General features: G+C 41.3%; 1 protein-coding gene across 2 annotated transcripts in view; it reads right to left on the bottom strand.

Moving 5' to 3' along the window:
• col24a1 (collagen type XXIV alpha 1) overlaps window positions 1-17,482 on the bottom strand; it is a 100,025-nt gene extending 82,543 nt beyond the window's left edge. The window contains exons 1-2 of one of the 2 annotated variants that reach the window (XR_013502482.1): window positions 16,970-17,482; window positions 7,851-7,921 (exon numbers count right to left, since the gene is read on the bottom strand). Coding sequence is in view for 1 of the 2 variants with exons in the window: in XM_078258475.1 (XP_078114601.1) it covers window positions 7,851-7,921; window positions 16,970-17,022 (124 nt within the window). In the remaining variant the exon portion in view is untranslated. The remainder of the gene's footprint in view (window positions 1-7,850; window positions 7,922-16,969) is intronic. The other variant, XM_078258475.1, reaches the window with a different exon arrangement.
• Window positions 17,483-24,304: the final 6,822 nt, after the last annotated feature.

Below are 24,304 nucleotides of genomic sequence, written 5' to 3'. Positions count from 1 at the left end.
TACAGAGAGTACTGTTACAGTAAATACTGTTGATGCAGATATTTACCTTATTTCATGAATTGGCCAGACGCCTGATTAACATTCAATACTATTACTTTGTCACTATCAAATGCAATGTATTACTATACAGAATAATACAATCTAAAAACGTTTGTCAACTTATACTTAAAGATGCACTATGAGTTCAGAATCAGAATCAGAAAAGGTTTTATTGCCAAGTACGTTTTTACGCATACAAGGAATTTGTCTTGGTGTTGTTGGTGCATGTCACACATTCTCTAAATATAAGAAGGATCAGAAGAATATAAACAATATAAGTATACATATATACACACAGTATGTAATAACTAAAAAATTCAAATAAGAATAAGATAAATAAAATAAAATAAGTTAAGTTAAAAGGAAAGGTACAGCAGAGTAAGTATAGTGGCGTGTAGAGCCAGAGGTGTAGTGTGGAGAGAGTCAGGGTGGGTTCCGGGCCTTGTTGATAAGGCTAGTGGTGGAGGGGAAAAAACTGTTCATGTGGTGTGTGGTTTTGGTCCTGATGGAACTCAGCCTCCTGCCAGAGGGGAGTGACTCAAAGAGTTTGTGGCCGGGGTGGGAGGGGTCAGCCACAATCTTTCCAGCTCGCTTCAGAGTCCTGATGGGCGTCGGTAGATGCAGCCAATCACCTTCTCTGCAGACCGAATGACATGCTGCAGTCTACCCTTGTCCTTGGCAGTGCCAGCAGTGTACCAGATGGTGATGGAGGATGTGAGGATGGACTCGATGATGGCTGTGTAGAAGTGCACCATCATTGTCTTTGGCAGGTTGAATTTCTTCAGCTGCCGCAGGAAGTACATCCTCTGTTGTGCTCTCTTGATGAGGGAGCTGATGTTCAGCTCCTACTTGAGGTCTTGGGAGATGGTAGTTCCCAGGAAGCGGAAAGACTCCACAGTGTCAATTGTGGAGCCACAGAGGGTGATGGGGGCAGGTGGGGCTGGGTTCTTCCTGAAGTCCACAACCATCTCCACTGTCTTTAGAGGGTTGAGCTCTAGATTGTTTTGCTTGCACCAGGTCACCAGGTGGTCAGCCTCCCACCTGTAGGCGGACTCGTCACCATCAGAGATGAGTCCGACGAGGGAGGTGTCGTCCGCGAACTTCAGAAGCTTGACGGACTGGTGACTGGAGGTGCAGCTGTTGGTGTACAGGGAGAACAGCAGAGGAGAAAGAACGCAGCCCTGAGGGGATCCGGTGCTGATGGTCTGTGAGTCGGAGACGTGTACCCCAGCTTCACATGCTGCTTCCTGTCAGACAGGAAGTCAGTGATCCACCTGCAGGTGGAGTCAGGCACACCAAGCTGGGAGAGCTTCTCCTGAAGCAGAGCCGGGATGATGGTATTAAAGGCAGAGCTGAAGTCCACAAACAGGATCCTGGCGTAGGTTCCTGCGGAGTCCATTTGTGGAGGATGTAGTGGAGGGCCAGGTTTACTGCATCGTCTACAGACCTATTGGCTCTGTAGACAAACTGCAGGGCGTCCAGGAGGGCGTCGTGATGTCTTTGAGGTGAGAAAGCACAAGGTGCTCAAAGGACTTCATAACCACAGAAGTCAGGGCGACGGGTCTGAAGACATTAAGTCCTGTGGCCCTTTGCTTCTTGGGAACAGGGATGATGGTAGAGGACTTGAAGCAGGCTGGCACGTGGCATGTCTTCAGTGAGGTGTTGAACATGTCTGTGAACACTGGAGACAGCTGATCAGCGCAGTGCTTCAAGCTGGATGGGGAGACAGCATCTGGTCCAGCGGCTTTTCGGGGGTTCTGTCTCCTGAAGAGTTTGTTGACGTCTTTCTCATTGATGGAAAGAGTTGTTACTGAGGTGTGAAGGGGGGTGGAGGTGGAGGGGGGGGACCTTTAAGGTGTGCATAGGTGGAGGGGCCCAGGCCCCTGCTGAGGTGGGGGAGGTGGAGGTGATGCACAGTGGCTGGAGCTGCAGGGCGGTGTCGTGGGGGATGGTTTCAGGACTGTCCTTGTGTCTTTCAAAGCGACAGTAGAACTCATTAAGGTCGTTGGCTAGGCGTTGGTCGTTGATGGAGTGGGGTGCTTAAACACACACAGAGAGCTGATAATCTGTCAGGAATCCTGCTTCCTAGGTTCACTTTCTGCCTCAGTTTCTGTTTTCACCTGTGAGTCTGTGTTTTTCTGAGTTCCTGAACGCATCCTGTCTAGTTGCCTGGCGACGAAGCAAGGCGGGAGAATCTGCAATCACACTCACCTGTATCTCATCTGCAATCTGCACACCTGGTCCTGATCATCACCTCTCCACCATTTAAGCCGTGAACTGACATCCATTCCCTGCCGGATTGTTATCCTCACCAGTAAGTTTGCTAGAGTGCCAGTTAGTAAGTTTGAGAAGTTTGTTCTGCTCTTTTGTGACGTTTTACCGTTGCTAATCTGCCTGTTCCTCTGTCTTCAGTTTTGGGACCTGGAAGATTCTCTCCATCACCGTCTGATCGTCTGTATCACCTTTATTACTGAATCTGCACTAATCCGTCAGCCGACTCAATTCCACCCACTGCCTCACCAGCTGGATTCCCCTGCTTCCACGTACCAAAACCAAATAAATAAATACTTACCTTTTTTTCCACTCTACTTACCTTGTCCTTGTCTGCTTTTGGATTCCTGTCCTAGTGAAGCGTGACATAATCGGCCGTTGGACAGTCTGGCGAGGTCAGTGACTCGAGTCTGTTCGGTGTGTTCCGTGCCGTTGTCCATCCGAGGGGCCGTCGTCCTTCATTTTGGCCGATTTGACATGTATAATCGATGGGGCGGGCATTGCCGGCAGTCGGACTCAAATGACCCATCTGATTGGTAGAGTGCTAACCCGGAAACGGGGAGCGGAATGAGCGTGACTAGAGTCTCTCAAAATCTGACGAAAATCTTTTAAACTGACCTTTGTCGATCTGAAATGAAGACAGATTCAGCAACTGCATGGCCTATTTCTCGCTTAAAATGTTTTCAGAAACACGTTTTGGTGAACTATTTTAGTATAATATGAGATCATATTCTGAACAAGCTGCCACGACAGTCTGTCTTTGAATTTCTGGAGAAACAAGACCCACATGACGCGTTCGTCCAATCAGCTGCCGGTTTTCATTTTTGGGCGACAATACAGATTAGCGCCGCCTGCTGTTACGGAGACATATTACGTCTCGTCTCTTTGGTGTGTTCTGAGGCATTTTTTTGACCAACTCGGGGAGACTGATCAGTCCAACTGCCTTTTCTGCCCATGGTTGGCCATCTGGTTGGTGTGTAAGCAGCTTTAGGCTTAAAGTTGGTGATCTGTTTGAGCCCTCGCCAGACAGACGCAGAGTCGTTAGCTGAGAATTGGTGTTGGAGCTTCTCAGAATACAGTCATTTGGCCTCTTTCACCGCCTTGCTAAACTTGTATTTTGCGTCTTTAAATCTGTCTTTGTCCCTACTCCTGAAGGCATCTTCCTTAACCAACCTTAACCTTCTGAGTTTGGCTGTGAACCAGGGTTTGTCGTTGTTGTAACTCACCCTGGTGCATGACGGAACACAGCAGTCCTCACAGAAGCTGATGTATGACGTCACAGCCTCTGTGTACTCATCCAGACTGTTGGTAGCAGTCCTGAACACATCCCAGTCAGTAGAGTCAAAACACTTCTGGAGATCCTCCACAGCCTTACTGGTCCACTTCTTTGATGTCCTCACTACAGGTTTGTAGAGCTTTAGTTTCTGCCTGTACGTGGGGATCAGGTGGACAATGACGTGGTCAGAGTCCCAGTGCAGCACGGGGGACGGCGTGATAAGCATCCCTGACTGTGGACTGTGGACCTGCATGACGTCACTTCTGTTGACGTTCCAAGTAAATTCTAAACAAAACAGAGCAAGCTCGCCCCTCCCCCCATGTTTCCGTAACTGTCATGATTAACTGACTAACTGTCACTAATCCACACCCCCTCTCCCACCCATCTTGTCTGTGATTGGCTGAAACGTGGTTTGTTGTATTTTGGTGCACAGCCTGTGCCTCTAGTGTTTGTTTAATGTTTACGACTCCTGTGTTGTCTCCTGAGACCGGGCTTTTTCACAGTGTATTGAGGGGGCAGGCAGTTAGCGGATCAAGGAGAGATTTGAGACAAAAATGAAATTGTGCTGAAACCATGCAGGAACTCATAGTGCACCTTTAATAAGTTTTCTGTAGTAACAGCCTCATTATACCTTACAGCAAACATAAAAGAATGATCCCAATTAATTCTACATAGTGAGGTATGCAAGTTTATAACTGAAAAAGAGAAAAGAGCACTGTTATGAGATTGGTGCATATTTCTAGGCAGCACCCTGCATTTAGGTATCAGAATTGTTATCCTGAGAGAAAAGTGGGATCAGTACATACCAGTGTTGTAGTCAAGACCACCTAAACTGAGAGCAAGTTATTACCAAGAGAGCGAGGGAGACCAAGACAAGACCAAGACTTTGAGGGGTTGAGGCCGAGACAAGACCAAGACCAGACCAAACAACTGAAACTTACAAAACTAGCTAATATGTATAACTAATATTTGCTAAATCCCTTTGGGTGGCGGGGAACGGGGGTTAACAATAACACATTTCAAACTAGAAATGAGTCAAGTTATTGGCTGCATTTGAGGCAGGAAGTTTTACATCCAATCACAGTAATGATGTTAACACATAAATCAGACGATACACAGGCAATTTAGTGATATCCCGGAAGTTTTGGTATTGACTGGTATTGAAATAAAATCCTGAGTCCTCTTCATCCGAGACCGAGACAAGACCGAGTAAAAATGTGGTCTATTCCGAGACAAGACCGAGACCTTCAAAAAGGGGTCTTGAGACCGATCTCAAGACCAAGACCGGTCTCGAGTACTACAACACTGGTACACCATTGGAAAAAAAGACACTTACAGTAAAACCAACACCAACAATCTAGGTTTATTTAAAACTTTTTCAACCCATATTGGATAACTAAAAATGCAATTGTATCAAGCATAAACCAGGCTGTCATTTCTACTTCTGAAATTACCAAATTTTGGAAATATCAGGTTTTCTCACAAGTAGTTGTATGTGGCCTATATTGTGTGTGTGTGTGTGTGTGTGTGTGTGTGTGTGTGTGTGTGTGTGTGTGTGTGTGTGTCTCTACAGGTATGGGTTTCTACAGTATAGATCTGAGAAAAAGAAGTTGTGGCGTTTATCTGTATGACTGTTGAAGCAGGTGAATGATCTCTAAGTTTTCATGTTTTATGTAATACAATGTTAAGAGTAAGTGAGAGTAAGTGTATAGCAACTGCAGATGTTCCAATTCTCTAAATTGTATATTGGAAATCCTAGTAATGCATTTTGAAGCAAGGGTATAGTATAGTAATATAGTAGTATATGTGCCTCTAGACCACTTATGAGATAAGTACAGCTAGTAGGGGAATAAGTACATTTTGAAAAGTACTTATTCCCACTTGTGGAGTCCACTTGTGTTGTTTCTGTTATAGATGTGTTCAACATTGAAAATAAAAGCATTATTTTCTGTTTCAGTGCTTTGGAGGGAAGTAGGGAAAGAGAGGGAGAGACAGAAAGTGTGATAATGGAAATAAGACATATGGTTCATCGTATGGATGTTTTTTTTGCAGTGTGTATATATATATATATATATATATATATATATATATATATATATATATAGTCCTGCAGCCCAGGTAGGGAGACTATCTACGGATGATCTAAGCACGCATTTAGATGTCCTTGACATTCTTAGCCTGAGGTAAAGTCAGCCCAGATTCCAATTAACCTGTCTCATATGTGAAGCTGCTCTAGAACACTGTGTGCATTCCTCCTCCCCTCGATATGATGGATTGATCCTGCTCCTGGAGCGGGATCATCAACTATAGATGTGTGGGGAGAAGACAATGCAAGATGGAATAAGGGGAGGGACCCTTGAGGCAGTTCTGTTTCCTCTGTGCAAAAGGCAGTAGACAATGCACATACAGTAGATGTGGAGATGTGGAAGGATTCATCATGAGGTCAAGCTTAAGTTAGGTGTTTTTTGTTTTTGTTTTGTTTTTTTAACCTTTATTTAACCAGGAAAAGTCCCATTGAGTTACAGTAACTCTTCTCCCAGGGAGTCCTGACCAAGACTGGCAGCGAAAAGTTTCAAAATACATAAAAGACAGGACAAAGGTTACATACTACACCACAAATCTCTATACATACACTATACATACTAGAACACAGACAAGACATTACACTTAACTTAGCCAATACAGATATATAACTTAAAGGCCACCTAGTTAAAAGCAATTACACTGTTCAGTCAGAGTTGACTTTAAAGTATTGAAAGGTGGGGGTGATTCTAGATTTAAGGTGTTTTGGAGTTCATTCCAGACATTTGGTGCATATGATGAGAAAGCTGTTTTACCAAGTTCTGTTCTTGTTGATGGAATAATTAATAGTATTTTTTTTGACGACCTTGTCCTGTTCACACACTATGTGGTATTTCTGGCAGTGGCCCAGTGATACACTACTCAAAAAACAATAAAACCTCTCAACAAATTCACAAAGTGCAACCTGCTGATTCAAACATATCAGAGTTTTCTTAACATTCTTTTGACAGCATTCCTTCTTGCTGAGTGAAGGCAAGTTCTTTCAAGGAAATCACATTCGAAGTAGTCATGCATTGCTAGACCAATCTCAACAGCGCTGTGTCAGCGACAGAGTATGATGTTGCTACACTGCTTATCTATTCTGGGATAGGGGAAAAATTTGTTGGCTGGTTTGTATGTCTTTAAACCAATCACAACCGTCCTGGGCAGTGCTAAGCCCCGGATGCATTGAAAGTGCGCTTGCAAAAACGACAACAGAGGAGGAGGGAAATCCAAAGTCTGTCAGGCTTTATTCCAGCACTGTATATCCGGTGAGCCAGACTACATTCTGGGTAATATGTGGGATTATACTCAATCTGTCCAATGGCTATAAAGAAAGCTATAAAGTCTTTACTGTACCAACTGTGACTTGGTAAAGAAAATACGCTTCTACCTATCATCAACTTCTTCCATTCTCACCTTCAATTCCACTCATCCTTTGTTGCTTTGTTTTATTTTAAACTGATTGACATCACCTTATCCCCAGCACTTGGCCAACTGAGGCACAGTTGCCAATACATGTTAAGCATTTACCTGGGATTTCCTCTTCCTCTTTGTCTGACTGATTGGTGTACTTTCGCAGAGTGCTTTTCTTAGCATGTAATTCACATATTATAGCCTTCTCTGATGGACCAGAGATGAGAGCACTGAGAGGAAAAAAGATGGGCAAGCATAAAGGCAACAACGGGTGAGAGGCTATTTAGGCTGCTTCTACATGCATGCTGTGGCCTGGAGAGCAAGCGCAGACATGTCGAAGGATAAGGTTAAAAAACGAGAAGAGCATAGAAAGAGGAGCTCCTGTTTGCAGCCACTGTCCCGATATATACTTGGCTGCTGCAGTATAAAATATAAAGCATTGCAGTAAAAATTCAACTTTGAGTTGATACTTTTTCTGTCTCAGAACCGCTTCCGAAACCTTAGCTCAATACTGAGTATAAATCTGATAACGGTGTTCTTCTTTCCCAAAATTTTAAATCTGTATACCTCACTACATGCAACTCAATAGGAAGATTTTTATGTAAGGTAGCACGAAGCCAGAGATGGATTAAGTACTAAAAACTGACTGTAGATATGGCTGAATGATCAAAGTAGTTGACTATTCACAAAGACAAAAAGATAGATGGGGGCCTTTATATAAAAAAAAAAGTATTAGTGATAATCTTAATGCTAATGTTTAGTTATGCATTCGGGTTCTTTTCTTTACCTTGAGCTAGGTAGTCTTCTTCTCCAGAAAGTACTGCTGAGCATACTGACAGGAGCAGGATAAAGTTCCACCTAGAGGGACGCAGAAACACAAATTAATAAGAGATTAGCTCATTTTAATAGCAATCTATTGAAACATAGAAATGGAGCCAAACGATCCAATCAGATGATGTGTTGCGCTAATTAAGAACAATTCTGATCAAAATTCTGCTACACAGATGTGCATTTCCCCCCAAAAAAGACCCTTCTCTCAAACATGCATATGTCCACTTATTCTGGTTGCCAGTCCATCACAGGACAAATACATATATAAACACACACACATTAACATGTATGACTAATTTAGAGTGTCTAAGTCACTTTGTGTGTTGCAGCCTGTGATGGAAAAACAGAACTCTAGGATGAAAACAAAGTAAATAGGAGGGAGATGAGGAACATACTGTAATAACTAGAGGACCCAGGCTGACAACTCATGCCTCGTCTTTCTTGCTGTGAGACAACACAGCTAAACACTTAACACTGGCAGCACCCTTTTCTCATCTAATTCCAATCCTGGTGATATAGTTTATATGAGGAATTGCTGTTCATCATAAAGAGGCATTTCAGGTGGTTTTCACTTAATGTGAAACTCAAAGGAGAAATGTTAGTATACTACAGCAGTGACATACAGATTATCCTGAGTACACTGAGGCAGAGTCACAGCACACAGATGAACCAACACTCAAGTCAAATAATAAAACAGCTCTACAGAAAATAATGGTCTCTTGTTACAAGTCAGTTACTGAGAAAAACACCAATGACTATAACTTGGCTGTTTTCCATTCAGTGATTAACTATTAGAAGTGTAGCCTTCTCGTGGCCGGGTGAGCTCAGTTGGTAGAGCAGGCACACAAATATAGAGGTTTACTCCTCAACGCAGCAGCCGCAGGTTCGACTCCAACCTGCATCCATTTGTTGCATGTCATTCCCCCTCTCTCTCCCCTTTCATGACTCTCCACTTCCCTGAAATCAGCAGGCAAAGATCTCTTTAGTGATGCTGACATTGTTGATGGCCTACAACTTGACACTGGAACACAAGTGACATATATTACTATTTATAAGTGTATACCAAAACCAACAGTAACATACCACTTAGTTTCGCCACAAGAACAAGAGTAGCAAACCATCACAGACACGTTCTGATCTCGGCGCTGCTGGATCTCTCTGTAATAGAGCCTCGAGGTGATGATACATGGACAATTATTTGAGACAGTAGAGGTTGGAAATATTTCCTGCAAAGTTAGAATGGCCAAGATATGAACTGAAGATATAAGCATGGGCTATAAGGAAGAATTTACTTTTTTGCAATGGTCATTTTGACATGTTATGGCAGGAAAAAGACATAATAACATAATGTGTTAAGTTGTCTATTGACAAAAAACTAATTGGTAACAATTTTTGATAATTGATTAATCGTGTAGCCTATATGATTGTAAATTGAATAGCCTATTTTGGGATTTTGGATTTCGATTGAACAAAACAAACTATTTCAGGTTGACACATTGGGCTCTGGGAAGTTGTGATGTGCCTTTTTTACATTCTGTGTTTTTACCTTTCTAAACAATTAATTGATTAATCAGAATAATTGACTAGATAAATTCATAATGAAAGTATTTGCTACTTTCACCCCAAGTCAATATTGGGTTAAAATCAGTTGTTGGAAGATGTAAAAAAAAAAGAAGCTTGGGAGCCCTTTAAAAGGCTACCTGACTGTCTTTACGAAGGCTTTTAACTTTGACTTTTTATATCTGGAAGCGTAGTTAAAAGTCGCGCAGGGAGGGCACCTGGGTAGTTCACCTGGTAGAGTGCGCACCCATATGCAGAGGCTCAGTCCTCAACGCAGGGGCCGCGGTTTCGGTTCCGACCTGCGGCCCTTTGCTTCATGTCATTCCTTCTCTCTCTCCCCCCTTTCATGTCTAAGCTGTCCTGTCAAATAAGGCCTAAAATGCCAAAAAAATAATCTTAAAAAAATTGTCATGCAGGGAGCATTTTTGTGTCATGTTTGATTTTTTCCAGACAATGATGGATTTGGTCTCAAAATCACATTTCTTTATTAACAATTGAATGCTGTTCAAGGAAGCATGCCTGAGAAAAGCTATGACCACAGAGAGTGAAAAGCCCCAGCTAAGAGTTAGAGAGAGACGTTGAGACGTTCATCTTTTCAACTTGTAAAGAGGATTTTGCCTCATCGATCTTCATTGGCAAAGCCCTTAAAAGAGGTTGTCAAATAAGCTTTGTTTTTTTATTTATAAACAGGAGATAATTATCTGCTTTTATTCTGAAAAGCCACTTATACCATGTACATGATAACAGTGATCTGTTATTTAACAATGCACAAACCGCGTACAGGCTACTCATGCTTTTGAAAATCTCATCATGCAACTAAAAACAGATAAAGATGAAACTTGCACTTACAATAAAAAGAAACATTCTTTTTTCACTAACTTTATAATAATTATTTTTTATTTCAAACCGTACCAATCACACAATGAGATATTAGGACCTATTGTATGTTACTCATTCGGCATACTGTGGCCTTACTTAAATACATTCCTGGAACTTCAGTCCTTTGACCCTCACTGACCCCACCTCTAGGTGGCACTGCCCACCATATAGCTAGAGTGCAGCATGTACTACAATCAGTAAAAAGCCAAATAAATGTAAAGGAACTCAGAGCACTTTGCAATAACATTTGTTTTCACTTAGTCAGATGAAATTTCTACATACAGATTATGTTAATACCAGTTTTGAATGGGGGTCATGTGCAATGTGTAAAACACTATAAGAGGCCAGACCACCGTGTACAACTACCCCCACATGTCTTCCCTTTTTATTCCCACAGTGTTAAGATAGAATCTGTAATCTCTTAAACTACAGCAAAGGCAGAACACGTTGTTTCATCCTTGTTATACAGTCTCACCACCCCTATGGGTATAATGCTTTGTAACATTTGCTGACATTGTCAACCGGAGGTGTGAAAAAGCAGAGTATGGAGCAGCGTCTCCAACCACAGAAAATGTGCCAGTTTAAGCATTAAACCATACTGTACTCCTATCATACTTATTGGATTTAACGGTAATATACTTTTTAAAATCATAGGAATCTTAGCTTTACTAAAAGTCATTTGTTCATGCCACAGATAAGCATGAGAGGTAGAGTTTTTCTTTCAAACCACCAAACCTGAACTGAACAATAATTTTTTTTTTTTGTTGCATTAAATGGTAGTCCAAGCCACTGACATGTCATCTCTTTTCTCCTACAACTATAACCCACAACATACTTTACAGAGCATTCATGGTGTACGGCTTCAAAGCATACTCTGTACATTCAAACCAAATCAATCACATCGTCAGCCCTGTACATAGTAACAGCTGCTGACATAACTTGAAGTGGTTTCTTGCAACTACTGTTGTGATTTCCAACACAGTGTGGTGGTAGTACAAAAGACAGGAGGAGACAGTAAACCTGCTATTGTAATATGCAGTTGTGTAAGAATGCTATCAATCACAGGCTGCTGTCACACCAAAAATCTTCAGGGATTGTTATGCGAGTGTGATGGTTACAAACAACATGGTAGCCGTCCTACAAACATCTCTCCTTAATGGCCTTTGAGGACCAGATTAAACCAGCAAAGAGGCTGCTGTGTTTGTGTGGCCCTGTTTGACGGAAAGTCACAGACAGGCAGCCATGTTTGTTTTCCCTAAGTAATGTGGCCCTGCATACTTGAGCAAAAACAAAGAGAAACAGATGCAGACAGACAAAAATGTAAGAGAAAGAGAAGGAGAGAAAAAGACAACAAGAGAAAACAGAAAAGAAAAAGATTGAGTGTAAGTAGAAACACTATGAGCTGCGCCTGTCACCTGTTCCCCATCGAGAAAGTGGTGCGAAATTCCACTGCCGGGAACACAGACATATCCCCAAAGCAGGAAAAAAGCAATAAGGGGAGAATATATGATTACAATTATTCATCTGTTGGGAGAGGATAAAACTGACATTTATGAAGCCAATGAGTAGCTGGTTCTCCTTAAAAGTTGGCAGGGTTTAAAAGTAGACCAAAAAAGAAAGAAAAAACCTAACTATACAATAACACTTAACATTCTCTCTTGGAGTGTCAAGTGGGACCATCTGATGCTGATTCATTTCTGCCTGTCTGTCACACAGTCGCCTTGTTCAGGCCTATTTAAGGCATCCCTGAGACTCCGCCACCAAACAGACACAGGTCATTGCTTCGGCACAATTACAGTGAAGTAAGTACCTTAACCCTACCATTTACCATCCTTCTGTCTCAGCATCAGTTGATGAGCTTTGTGTGACATCTTTTAAGCTTTTTATTTAGTATATATGCAAACATGGGGGAAGGAAGCGACAGAACCAACTTCCTCATATCCAGGAAATAGGCATATATATATATATATATATATATATATATATATATATATATATATATTTCTTTATTAAACCCTTTGGTAAATCCCTGTCTAAGTGACAGCACACTATGACATGCTTTCCAGCCCTTGCAGTTCATGGAAAAGACTGCTGAAAGCAAGACAAAGCTCCCCAAACACTGCTCTGTTGACTAAGGGAAATACCACTATGTGGGAAGTGGGTGTCATGTCAAGACTATAAATAATAACAACTTAAAACTCCCCTCTGCAATGAATCATTCCAGCAGAAACAGATCTTGCCTTTCTCCCCTCAAAATTAGTGTGGATGCCTAACAATGGTTCATTCAACTGAGGAAAAAGGCAGAGAGGCAGATGGAGAGGTAAGTGCTCGATATGGCTTGGCAAATAGAGCAATGTCACTTAAGTTCTATTTACGATCCTCATAAGGAAAGGGAAACAATATTCTTAGTTTCATCGTTGATGTCTGTCAGGGAGTGACTTTGTGAGCAGTGACACTGACAGTACATTGTTTGCATGTCTAATATGGCAGGCAATTTACCAAATCCATTAGTATCAACAAAGCATGCAAAGCTGTAATCTGCACAAACAACTAAAATGTTTAATTTATTTAGGGGATAAACAAAAAGGAACGGGTACCGGTAAAACTGCTGTTGATCTGCGTTTGAGATAAACATTGTGCGCACAAAAGTGCCTCTTTACTTTGCCTTTGGTAGAGAGGTTCTATGATTTGTAAGGACATGTTGGACCATCTAAACAAACCCGATGGGAGTTACCTAGACTGACCCGTCACATTCCATCACTTCCGTTGACTTTGAAAGGATTATTTCTGCCTTCAGAATACCACAACAGTAGAGGTAGTACACGTTAGAAGTACTCCACAAAGAGTCATTATCCAGAAAATTAAGGTTTATAGAGCTTGACCTTAGCAATTGTCTGGTCTGCACTGTTCTATGCCCCCTTGGCAAAAAAATGTGGCTCAGTTTAACTCAAGTTTTAAATGGAGTGGAATTCAAAAAAGAGGAAAGGCAATAACTTTGACACGTAAACTGATGCAGTGCTCTCAGGAGCAAAGACATTAAACTGTGAGAGAAATAAAGTAGACATCTGACAAATTACATCCATCATATATACTGTACAGTAGATCGCTCCTGTTAAGACCCAGCATCACACACACACACACACACACACACACACACACACACACACACACACACACACACACACACACACTGTCCACATGCAAAAACCAAGTGGATATTTCAACATCTGAGTGTCTTACTAGTCAGGTGTTCTGTTCCTGCATGCTTGCTTCGCTTCTCAATCTCGACCAAAACATTCCTGGACATGAGCAAGTGACTGTTCTACAGCCAATCTCTGTTCTTTTTGGCCGTGTTTCCAATTTAGCACCTGTGTCCTTATCATAATTACTTCACTATGGAAGCACAAAGTGGTCTTGTCTTCTTCATGTGAGCAAAAATGATCAATTCAACAAGTTTCCAGGTTTCAATTGATCCACTTAAAGATCTCTCTCTGGCCAACTCTTGAAATACTTCTAGATTGGACACATTTCCAAACTACCACAAACAACTCATGAATAACAATATAAATATAAATATAATTTTCTAAGACTGGTATGTCATGTCCGGATGCTTCTTAATTGACAAAGAGCCGAGCGTGGTGCATGTTTGTGCTCACTCAGATGGAGTCAAGAGGTCACTGCAGACCAGAGTAAAGATTGACTTAGTCCACAAGACAGTGAGTAGACAAAGGGCTGTGAGTAAACTTCTACCGGCCTTAAATAGTTTGCTCTTTACCTGTTGTGGGGGGGACCTGCAGATGTTAGGAGGATTAAATACACTCACTCACACAGACAGGCCAAAATATCTACAGGCACTGGTGTGGAGAAGGTGAGTATACTGCAGCACGGTGGACAGGCTGTCATTCCACCATTCAATATTTTTGCTTACGGGTGAGAATAGACATTTCTATTTTTTATGTTTAAATCAGTTTCACAGCTGTTAGTTCACACAAATAATGGCAAAAGAAAAAACAACATATTTTTCCACCTCAGCAGAGCCTTTCAACAGGCTTCACCATGGGCAGAAAATAGTTCCTAATAGAAATGGTCACGGTGATGATCCTGAGTAACGTGGAAATTGTTTCTTATAAGACACTTTGCTGTTCATTTTTTCAAATGTCTATTAAAGTTAATACAGGTTTCACATTTTACAAGCAACTTTTACTCACCTCCATTGTAATGGGATGGTGGCAGAGTTCTCAGCAGATATAACTGATATTTAAACTAGCTGCACGGCTAGATACCAATCATTGAGACACTGCTCTTTTAAGCTTGATGTTATACCACCCAGGATTCAACTGAGCTTATCTAACTCTTATTGGCCAAGAAATTACAGACTCTTTGGCTTAAAATACATGGAAGACAAAACAAAAGATGTGAGGCCATATTAAAGGTCATTACAGTAAGTGGATGATGGCCTTATGGTGAGCTACAGTGTCTGTACTTGTATGTAATGACAAGAGTCAGTGTTGCTGAGAAGTGAGATGGAAAAATTGTCACTTATATCTTCTAAATAGACCTGTTTGTGGCCCAGTTAATTAAGAAGAGTGTGTTTATTGATATTGATATTCAGGGTTTTCCTATAAGGCTTAGGCGCAGCACCCAAGCCGTTTTGGGCACCACCTAAGCAGAATGAATATAAGTAAATTACTTTTTTTCCCCAATCTAATGATTGTAGTTGGTCCCCAGTGGACTTCTTTAGCAACTTTTCTCTTTAAGCATTTTGAGGGTTATTTATGTATCATCATGCTCTAGCTTTTCCAACGTTTTAGACACACATATGGTAATAATAAGGGTTCAAAATGATGTGAAATTGCATTTTCTTTGTTGAAAAATATAACTTTTCTTGAGGGAGGACCCCTAAAATCCCGCCAAATAAGTTTTTTACAAACCTAGGAAAACACTGTATTTGCATCGTCACATAACTAAGGTCTACCTGCAGTAGCCTCCTGCCAGTAATTGTTATGCCTCATTATCAATAGGGTACCCTCATAATTTACATCTACGTTCAGAATAACAGAAAATACATCTATCCAACACCTAAGAAACACACTGAACATACCTATTATTAAAGCACAGGTGCACCACACAGTAGTTGGAATCAGTTAAACTAAATGTCATTGTAAGATAACCACCGTGTCAGTGCACCAGACAATAACAAGTTCCAACTCGACATAATTCATCATTTAACATTTTTTATCAGTCATTAGGTAGACCCCCTGCTCCAAAGTAAATCTCCACTTCCTGAAACACTTGCATCATCAACTTATTAAAGGAACTACCAGGCAGCGTTGAGGAGACAGCATGCCCTCAGGCAAGTGTACAGCTGTGAGTCTCCGCAGCTATACAGTCCAACCCCCGGCAGCAATGGAGCAGCAATTCTTGCAACAGTGGGTGATTGTCTGGAGCTCAGGAGCCAGTTAACCACTGATGCATACACACTAACTCTCCCCGTGCATTCAAGGAAAGCCACACTTGTTCTCAGTCATCGCAGCTCTCCCATAAGGCTCTCATTTTCACTCTCAATTAAAAAAAAAAAAATGGATCTCTCAGGATATCAGGTCCATTTTGTTTTGCATTGAGCACACAGTACCAGCAGAGAACAACAGAATGGGTTGTGAGCTCAGTTCTTTTAAGATCTTATCTGGAAGGAATTCATAATAGAGTACAGACAACTTGGACTCACATCTGATAGAAGAAAATATATTTCCTGTTGAGTAGCCTATGGAGGCATGCACATTTCTTTAGCTCCGCAGTCCCAGCTGAATGTAACAGGACAACAAAACCTGCATGCAGGATGTCAATAATAAACACTTCCATGAGGAATGTTTAGGTGTAAAAGGCACTGAATAGATTATTTTTCCCATTTGAAGCCTAAACACTGACACACTGGCGTTTGATTCATTTCCTTGACAGTTGCTCTTGTGCTTATCCATCCTCATATAGTATAACAAGGATTTATCACTGACATGCTGAGTAAGCATCATTGCTTCCAAGCCATTTATAGTGTTTATTTCCCAACTTATCATAGCTATGTGAGTGAAAGACAAATAAAAAGAAGGGTGTCCAGCAGTTGGCCACATGGTATTCAGAATATAATGTAGGAGATTCTAGCCTGCATGTTCATGTGGCGAGTTCAAAGCCAAGACTTGTGCACTTACAGGTACTACTTCTAAGATGTCAGCTACATTTATCGAGATCATCCGAGAATAAAAAAGAAGTTACCAGTAAATATTCAAACCTTTCAAAGTGTGCAGTACTTCATAATGAAAAGTCAGCAGAAACAAAGCGATCTAATTGAAAACATCCTAAAAGGAAAAGCATTAATGATCGAGACCAATGATTTCAATATTAAACTCGATGCATTTACCGAATTGACTGAATGAAAATACTGTATTGTCAGTCACGTTTTGGTTGCAAAAACTTTTAGCTGCAGGGACTTTGTTTAGTCAATTGGCGCCCCTGTCAGAGAAAGACGCCAGAGAACAGAAATACGTCCCCAAGTTGCATATTTTATGAAAACCTGTTCTAGGAATAATTTCAAATCTGCATAGGTAGCCAAACATCTGTATACTATTAAACCAAATGGCCACTTACGTTGCTGCCGCGGAAACGTGTCCACTCCTTGTCCGTTGAGCTCCTAAATGCATTTGTATGCATTTGTCCAGGCAGCAGAGATCTGGGTAAAAACAGAATCACACTCAAGAGGATACCTGCTCATGGGCTAACCCTTTGGTAACAGCCAACGGAAGCGTAAAGTGGACGGATGAGTTCTGCCACCTCAGAATTTCCTCATCGTAGCTATTGCAGTCCGGAGGAGAGATCTCTCCCATTCGTTCAAACCAGAGCTTCTCAGATCCTTTGCGCTCTGCGGCGCGCAGTGATCAGGCTATTTCTATCCAAAGTGGAGACGCGCAACAGTTGCATAGAAAACTTGGCTTGGAGAGCGACTATTCGGATTGTAGCAGTGTTAACTCGACTGCTGTGTGCGATACAGAGAGTCAGTGCTCGACTGAGTGGTGTCCAACACAACAGCCGATCCAGCTCTGTGCGTCTTTACCCCCAGGCGGTGGTTTGTGCTATGTGCCTTGACTTGCACTGATCCAAGGTGATCCGTATTCACCCCAACACAACTCCTACCAGCTGGTGGTGTTGGATTTCACCAGTTACAGGCTCGTGACATCACGGATAGACTTGTGACTTGTGTTCATCAATGCCCTTTGTCTAATTTGACGACTGTATTAGCCCAAAGCAGGTAGGCCTACAATACTCATATTAACCGTACTCTGCAGCGGGGATGTTCTGATTACAAGTCAGCATTAACTTGCTTGCAAAAAACACACACGTAAGTTTACTGACACATACCAAAATAATTTAGTACACACCAAGACTGAAATAATGCCAGAGAAAAATAGAAGAGATCAGCTGGTGCAGCTTCATGTTATTTGCTGACAAGCAAATCTGTCAGCTGCTGCATCTCAAGGCACTGTTGTTCTGGCATAGCCTAATGGCAAGAGTATCTGACTCATATCAGGACTAGGATAGTCTTTTATTCTGGTTCTGGTCTATTATTTTGGTACTAAAACTTACTTACTGAACAGTCTTTGCACACAAATACCTAAAAGTGCACCCTTATCTAAGAGTGTATTTTCTTGTGCAGGGGAGTAGGTCGTGGAGTTCCCATTTTGCTCTGAAGTATGATTAGACACAGCAAAAGTTAATTTGAATCTCATAAGCACTTGGCAGTATGATGATAAGCCACAACAAGTATGCGAGACAGTCTTTTGGGCATCGCTTGGTTGATTAATGATCCAATAGGGTACAAACAGTCAAAAATGATACAAATGATTATATGAGAATGTCGGGTTTGGTGTGAAAACATACAAATAAAACATACAGTATATGCACAGTGCCGTCCAGAGCGACGTGGCAGCAGTGGACTTCAATTGGACTAACAATCGTTAGCCTATTTTTACAAAAACGTCTGCTACGGAGCCATAACGTGAGATACAAGGTAATGGAGCCTTTTATACATTGTCGTGTTTCTTTAGAAATAAACAATGGACAAATAAAGTCTTTAAATGCTTCAGATGTAAAGTTATTCACTGTCAAAGTGACACCCAAATGAATAGCAGTCAATGGAATGCTAGGTAGCATCAAAATGGCGCCATAGGAGGTACGCTTTGTGGAAGCTGGCTTAACCCCTTGTCTGATATCACCAAGTAACAGTCCAGGATCAATGACGAAGTTGTTTGCCCTGGATTAACATTATAACCAACCAATCAGTGTCACGTTTTGATTGTGATGTCATTAAAAGTGCGATGTGAAGATAAATAAAACATTTAAAAAAAAGTCCACCAGTTTCACTATCGTAACGTAACGACCGCCAGTTTCAGAGCTCCCGCCAATGCTTCACTATCGTGCTTAACAGGTAAGATTTAGCCTACTTCCAAGAGTTTGAACATCTTCAAAAACATTATAGAGTTAACGTGTAGGCTAAACAAGCTAATAACGATAACTAGCATGACCAGCTAACGTGTAGGCTATACAAGTGTGCTAGCAGTTATTAAATTGGAAAGGGTTGAGCTACCAAGTGTGATATTGATAAGAAATAAATTATCACTGTCCAGTTATATCTCTTAACAAGATGGAATGTCTATCATTAGGCTAACCACTTTAATCTTATGGAAAACAGGCTATCTAGCATGACCTGCTAGTGTGCTAGCACACTTGTGGTGGTATGAACTAGCCTAAAGGTAGCTTACTACTAAAATGTTCAAGCTAAGCCTGTGTGAGTCTGTAGACATTTTTTGCGTAACTAACATTACAGACAAAACACCTTAGCAATGTGTGTTTTAATCAAAGTTGATAGCATTAGCAACTTATATGTGCAATGCTACAATTAGCTGCAAGTCATTAAGTGTTGATCCAGGACCACCACAGAGTGACATTTATCCTGGACCGACACAGAGTGATGTTCATCCTTATCTTGTCCATACCTTATTTTAATCACTCAAATCTATGTTTCAGAAAACTGTTGGAAACCTCCAAGGATGTCTGGTAAGTGTGAATGGTTATGTAAAGAAAAGTGTCATTAACCATTAGTGCATTTCAAAGTATATCCTTTTCCTTTTTTTATTAGATTACCTTGTTGGAACGTGCAGACCTCACACTATTTATGTCTCATCTCTCAAGACTCTATTCGAGGACTTGTACATTTCAGATGAGGTTCCAACTAATTCTGCTGTGTTTTTTCCACAGACAAACTCTGTTGAAGATGTTGGAGAACAACAAAGTTTATGATGCGGACTCTTGCTTTTAGTTTGGAAACACATTCATTTGGACCACGTGCACTAGGGCATGTTCTTTCCCACCTAATTGGGAAATTGGACCAATTACAGTTTTAGTTTATAAATAAAAAAAAATTGAATAAACATTATGAGTTTAAAAAAAAAAATCATTTCATACATTTTCATGCAAATGAACACACACAAGATGACTGTCTAATCAAGTTCAAGTACTTTATTGTCATGTACTCAAAAGGGTAGTGTTCCTTGAAGACAGCAATTGAGATCAAGGTAAAACGCAGCAGCAGGTTAAAATAAAAGTCCAGGTTTTGCAGTGTGCCCATTAGAATACTGTGAACGTCTTTCTGCTGACGTGGCATCACAAAAACATCAAGTTTGGCTTTCTTGGATCCACATTTTCTTTTTTCTTCATTGATGACCGTTTTTTTAATAATATCCTCCATTTCTGAAAGAAAAGAGCACATGGTTTTACCTCCACAGACTTTACTCACAATACTTTCCATTATAAAGTTAATAAATAACCCAGCAGCTAAAGCTAACCTAACTGGGTATTTGAAACAAAACCAAAACTCAAGCCAAGTGCCCTGATAGGTTAGCCTTAGGTGCTGGAAAACTGTTGTTTTTCCTATGGACAGCACTTGGTGACCTTGAACAACAGGGCTATAGATCGCGTAGTGCCGGAGTTATGATTTAATGGCGGCAGAGAATTACTCTGGGGCTGTAATGCTGTGATTGTCCTGGACTACCACTTATCGACGGTCAAGGATAAATATAACGTTGACTGGACAAACACTTAATGAGAGTTCAGGATAAATGTTACTCTGTGGTGGTTCTGGATCAACACTTAATGACAGCACAGAATAACTGTGGCTGTGATTGTCCAGGACAAACAGTAAACAACAGTCCAGGATGAATGTGATGCTGTGTTGGTTCTGGATCAACACTTAATGACTTGCAGCTAATAATATGCAAAACATGTCCACAGACTCACACAGGCTTAGCTTGAACATTTTAGTAGTAAGGTACCTTTAGGCTAGTCCATACCACCACAAGTCTGCTAGCACACTAGCTGGTCATGCTAGTTATCTTTATTAGCTTGTTTAGCCTACACGTTACCTCTTTAGGCTAGTTCATACCACCACAAGTCTTCTAGCACGCTAGCTGGTCATGCTAGGTAGCCTGTTTTCCATAGGATTAAAGTGGTTAGCCTAATGACAGACATTCCATCTTGTTAGGAGGGTCATGTCTTTTTATTCTTTGTTGAGGGGAGGGTCATGCAATTTTTTTTAATCTAGGGGGGAGGGTCACCCAACTTTTGTATTCATGAGAACAGCAACATTTCAAAGTGGCTTGTTTGGTGCATATTTATCCATGTAGTTCCATGTAGCTCTCTCAGTCTCAGCCCCTATCGCTAGCAGATGGGTCCCTCCCTATTTAGTCAGCCAGACAATTTGAGCTGTAGCTTTAGAGACCGTGGGATTTCCCAAACTGAATAAATCCCGCTCGCGCATATAAACACAAAACGGCTTTGCTAGCTCCATCGTGTTGTAACTAAGACATCTGATGAAAAAATAATTGTATTTATTAGCATGGTTGCCGTACTGTTTAGTTCACCAAGCCGGGAGGCAATGCGACGGGAGGTCTCCAGGCTGCAGCCATACCCGACTCAAATATCCTTTTGGTCCCAGTGATATTATTTATATATATATATATATATATATAGCTCCCAAATTGACGCTTGTCTAAGAAATGGAGTTTTGGATAATGTTCAGCTTTGGCAGCTTGTCCTATATGCCAAAATATACAATGACTGAGGAAGCCTAGTGACAGTCCATAGCAACCAGTGTTGAATGTGTTACTACCCTGTGTGCTTTGCTGAATGGTCTCAATGTTTTATTGTTTTATTTCATGTGAATACTAGTTCACTAGATGAGTAACTGATTTGATAGTATGTATAGTATTTGAAGTAATGCAGTAATGAAGGAAGTGTGCATTTAGTTTCCATGCTTATTGTGTTTCCACAACAATGTTAGTGAGTAAATCTACTGAAATGGCCACCACACCATAACAGTGGAGTGTGATGCATAAGATGAGAATGCAGAGTTTTAGTCACATATGTCATGGCTGTTAAAAAACAATGGCTATCTGTATGTCTTTGCCAAGTGCAAACCAGTACAGAAGGCATCAATAAATTGTTGGAGAGGGTCAACCCTTTTTTCCATATCATTTAGGAGGGTCATCCAAAATGTATTGCTGGTGAAGGGAGGGTCAGGTCTGTTTTGACTAAAGATCCCAAAACTCCTCCGGTGGCCCCTGAAGTAAATAACGTACAGTCCCTTGAAAGATATAACTGGACAGTGATATTTTATTTCTTATCAACCTCAGACTTGGTAACTCAACCCTTTCTAATTGAATAACTGCTAGCACACTAGCTGGCCATGCTATCTTTATTAGCTTGTATAGCCTACACGTTCGCTGGTCATGCTAGTTATCGTTATTAGCTTGTTTAGCCTACACGTTAACTCTATAATGTTTTTGAAGACGTTCAAACTCTTGGAAGTAGGCTAAATCTTACCTGTTAAGCGCGATAGTGAAGCATTGGCAGGAGCTCTGAAACTGGCGGCCGTTACGATAGTGAAACTGGCGGAGGTTTATTTTTTTATTTTTTTTATTTCCTTTCACGTTGCACTATTAATGACATCACAATGAAAACGTGCCAATGATTGGTTGGTTGCAATGTTAATCCAGGGCAAACAACTTCGTCATTGATCCTGGACTGTTAATTACTTGGTGATATCAGATCGTGCAACCCACTTCCACCTTTCCCGAACAAGGTTAACCTATTAACCTAGAACAAACAGAGCTCTGTGGATCCCAGGGACCCCCCCCACACACACACACACACACTTCCCCCTCGCCACATCCCCCAGCATCCATCTTCAGACATCCATGTCAGCCTCCCTCCGCTCAGCCTGGACGGAGAGGGAGTCCATATGGTTTGCAGTTTAGGAAACTGGGGGGGACGCTTCTAGGAGACAGAGCAGTTTCTGCCTCTAATCCCTGATGGAGCACACAGCGTTTCTTAACCAGAAAACAGCAAAAAGACAGTTACAGTGAACATTCATAATGCCCAAACAAGGAGTAATATAAGAGAGGTCAAAGTGACATGGAAACTCCAAGCAAGCCAGCTAGCCACTATAAACAGCGAGGCTAATAACGAGCATTTTGTGGTGCCTCCAAACAAGGTACAGAGGTCTGTGTGTGTCTGCAGCAGTGGGTCAAACTCACTTCCCCCTCTTCATCAAAGACAGTTGTCTCAGAGGAGGAAGCACTTTGCACTGGATCCACCCTCTCTCTCTCTCTCTCTCTCTCTCTCTCTCTCTCTTGCTGGCTTTGCCATCAGCCAGCATCTCAGGATAGCAATGCGTCGACCAGATGTTTTCTTCCACTTCCAGGAAACAAAAATGTTGAAATGCTGGTTCTCTGACAAGAGCGTGAATCAACATCATGAACAAAATAATTACATGATCAGTTTGTAGCAAAGCCCTGACATTGCCATTGGAGGCTTAAATATATCTTTCTTAGAGAACTAGAGCATTTGCCATTTGCTGACTGATAAACACTTGGGAAAGTTTGAATCCAGACTGTCATATTGATAAAACCTTGATGAAATTATTGCTATAGGGGCTCTCATGCTGCAAAAAGGTTCTATAAAGCGTTTTACTATATTATACCATAAAATTACTTCAGCCAAGTATGCACGCAGATTTACAGCAAACTTTTCAAGATGAATTTTCTTTTCTTGTTTTACGTCCAGATGTGTACTAATCAGTCCATTGTGCACTGAGCATCAGAACGTTAGGCCCAAAGGACTGGTGTCCGATAATCAGAATCAGATCACCTCTCTTTTTACTCTCTTGAGGAATAAGCAGACGCAGTTGAGTGTACGCTGACCGCCTCCTGAAACATGTGGTATTCCCCTTCCACAGTTTCATAACGTATCCAATGAGATGGCCAAAAACAGTGTTGTAATGAAGCCAGAATCACCATGCTAATCAATTGACCAGTGTTTTCTGACAATGATGGAGTTTCAGAAGTACATGAAGGCCAGGCAGGATTCTGAGCAGAGCAGCACATGGTCACAAAGTCCTTCCATATGATCAAATATTACAGAATGCACGAAGAGCACATGTCCATTCCAGCTTGACTTCTTACTGTACCAAAATTGCTAATAAAAAAAGTTTAGAAGCAATGGATAACATGCTTTCTTTAAAGGCACAATAAGAAGCATTTTTCTAAAAAAAATGTATAGACTAAAACAAATCCCTCTCATTCATCACCCATTAGAAGTGTAGGTCGGTGTCTGTATCTGCAGAGACCCTGCCCTCTGCCTGTATTTTATTTTGTAGTTTAGGATGTTTCTGGGTGTCAACCTCGATAAAAACGTGACCAGATGCCTGATTGAAAGTATGCATCCAAGAGTAGGCTACAAAAATGGCGGACACAGTGCAGAATAAACGCAAATATAGCGTGGCAAAACAAAGCTAGTTCCAGAATGAGAGTGAATGTGGGTTTGGCTTTCAACTGCTGGCAAGCACCCTAATCCGTGTTTACAAACCGACAA

This window comes from Sander vitreus, chromosome 9 (genome assembly GCF_031162955.1).
Source record: "Sander vitreus isolate 19-12246 chromosome 9, sanVit1, whole genome shotgun sequence".
NCBI classification, from domain to species: domain Eukaryota; kingdom Metazoa; phylum Chordata; class Actinopteri; order Perciformes; family Percidae; genus Sander; species Sander vitreus.
Note: the sequence above shows the minus strand (reverse complement) of the source record. Positions and strands in the feature narration are given on the sequence as shown.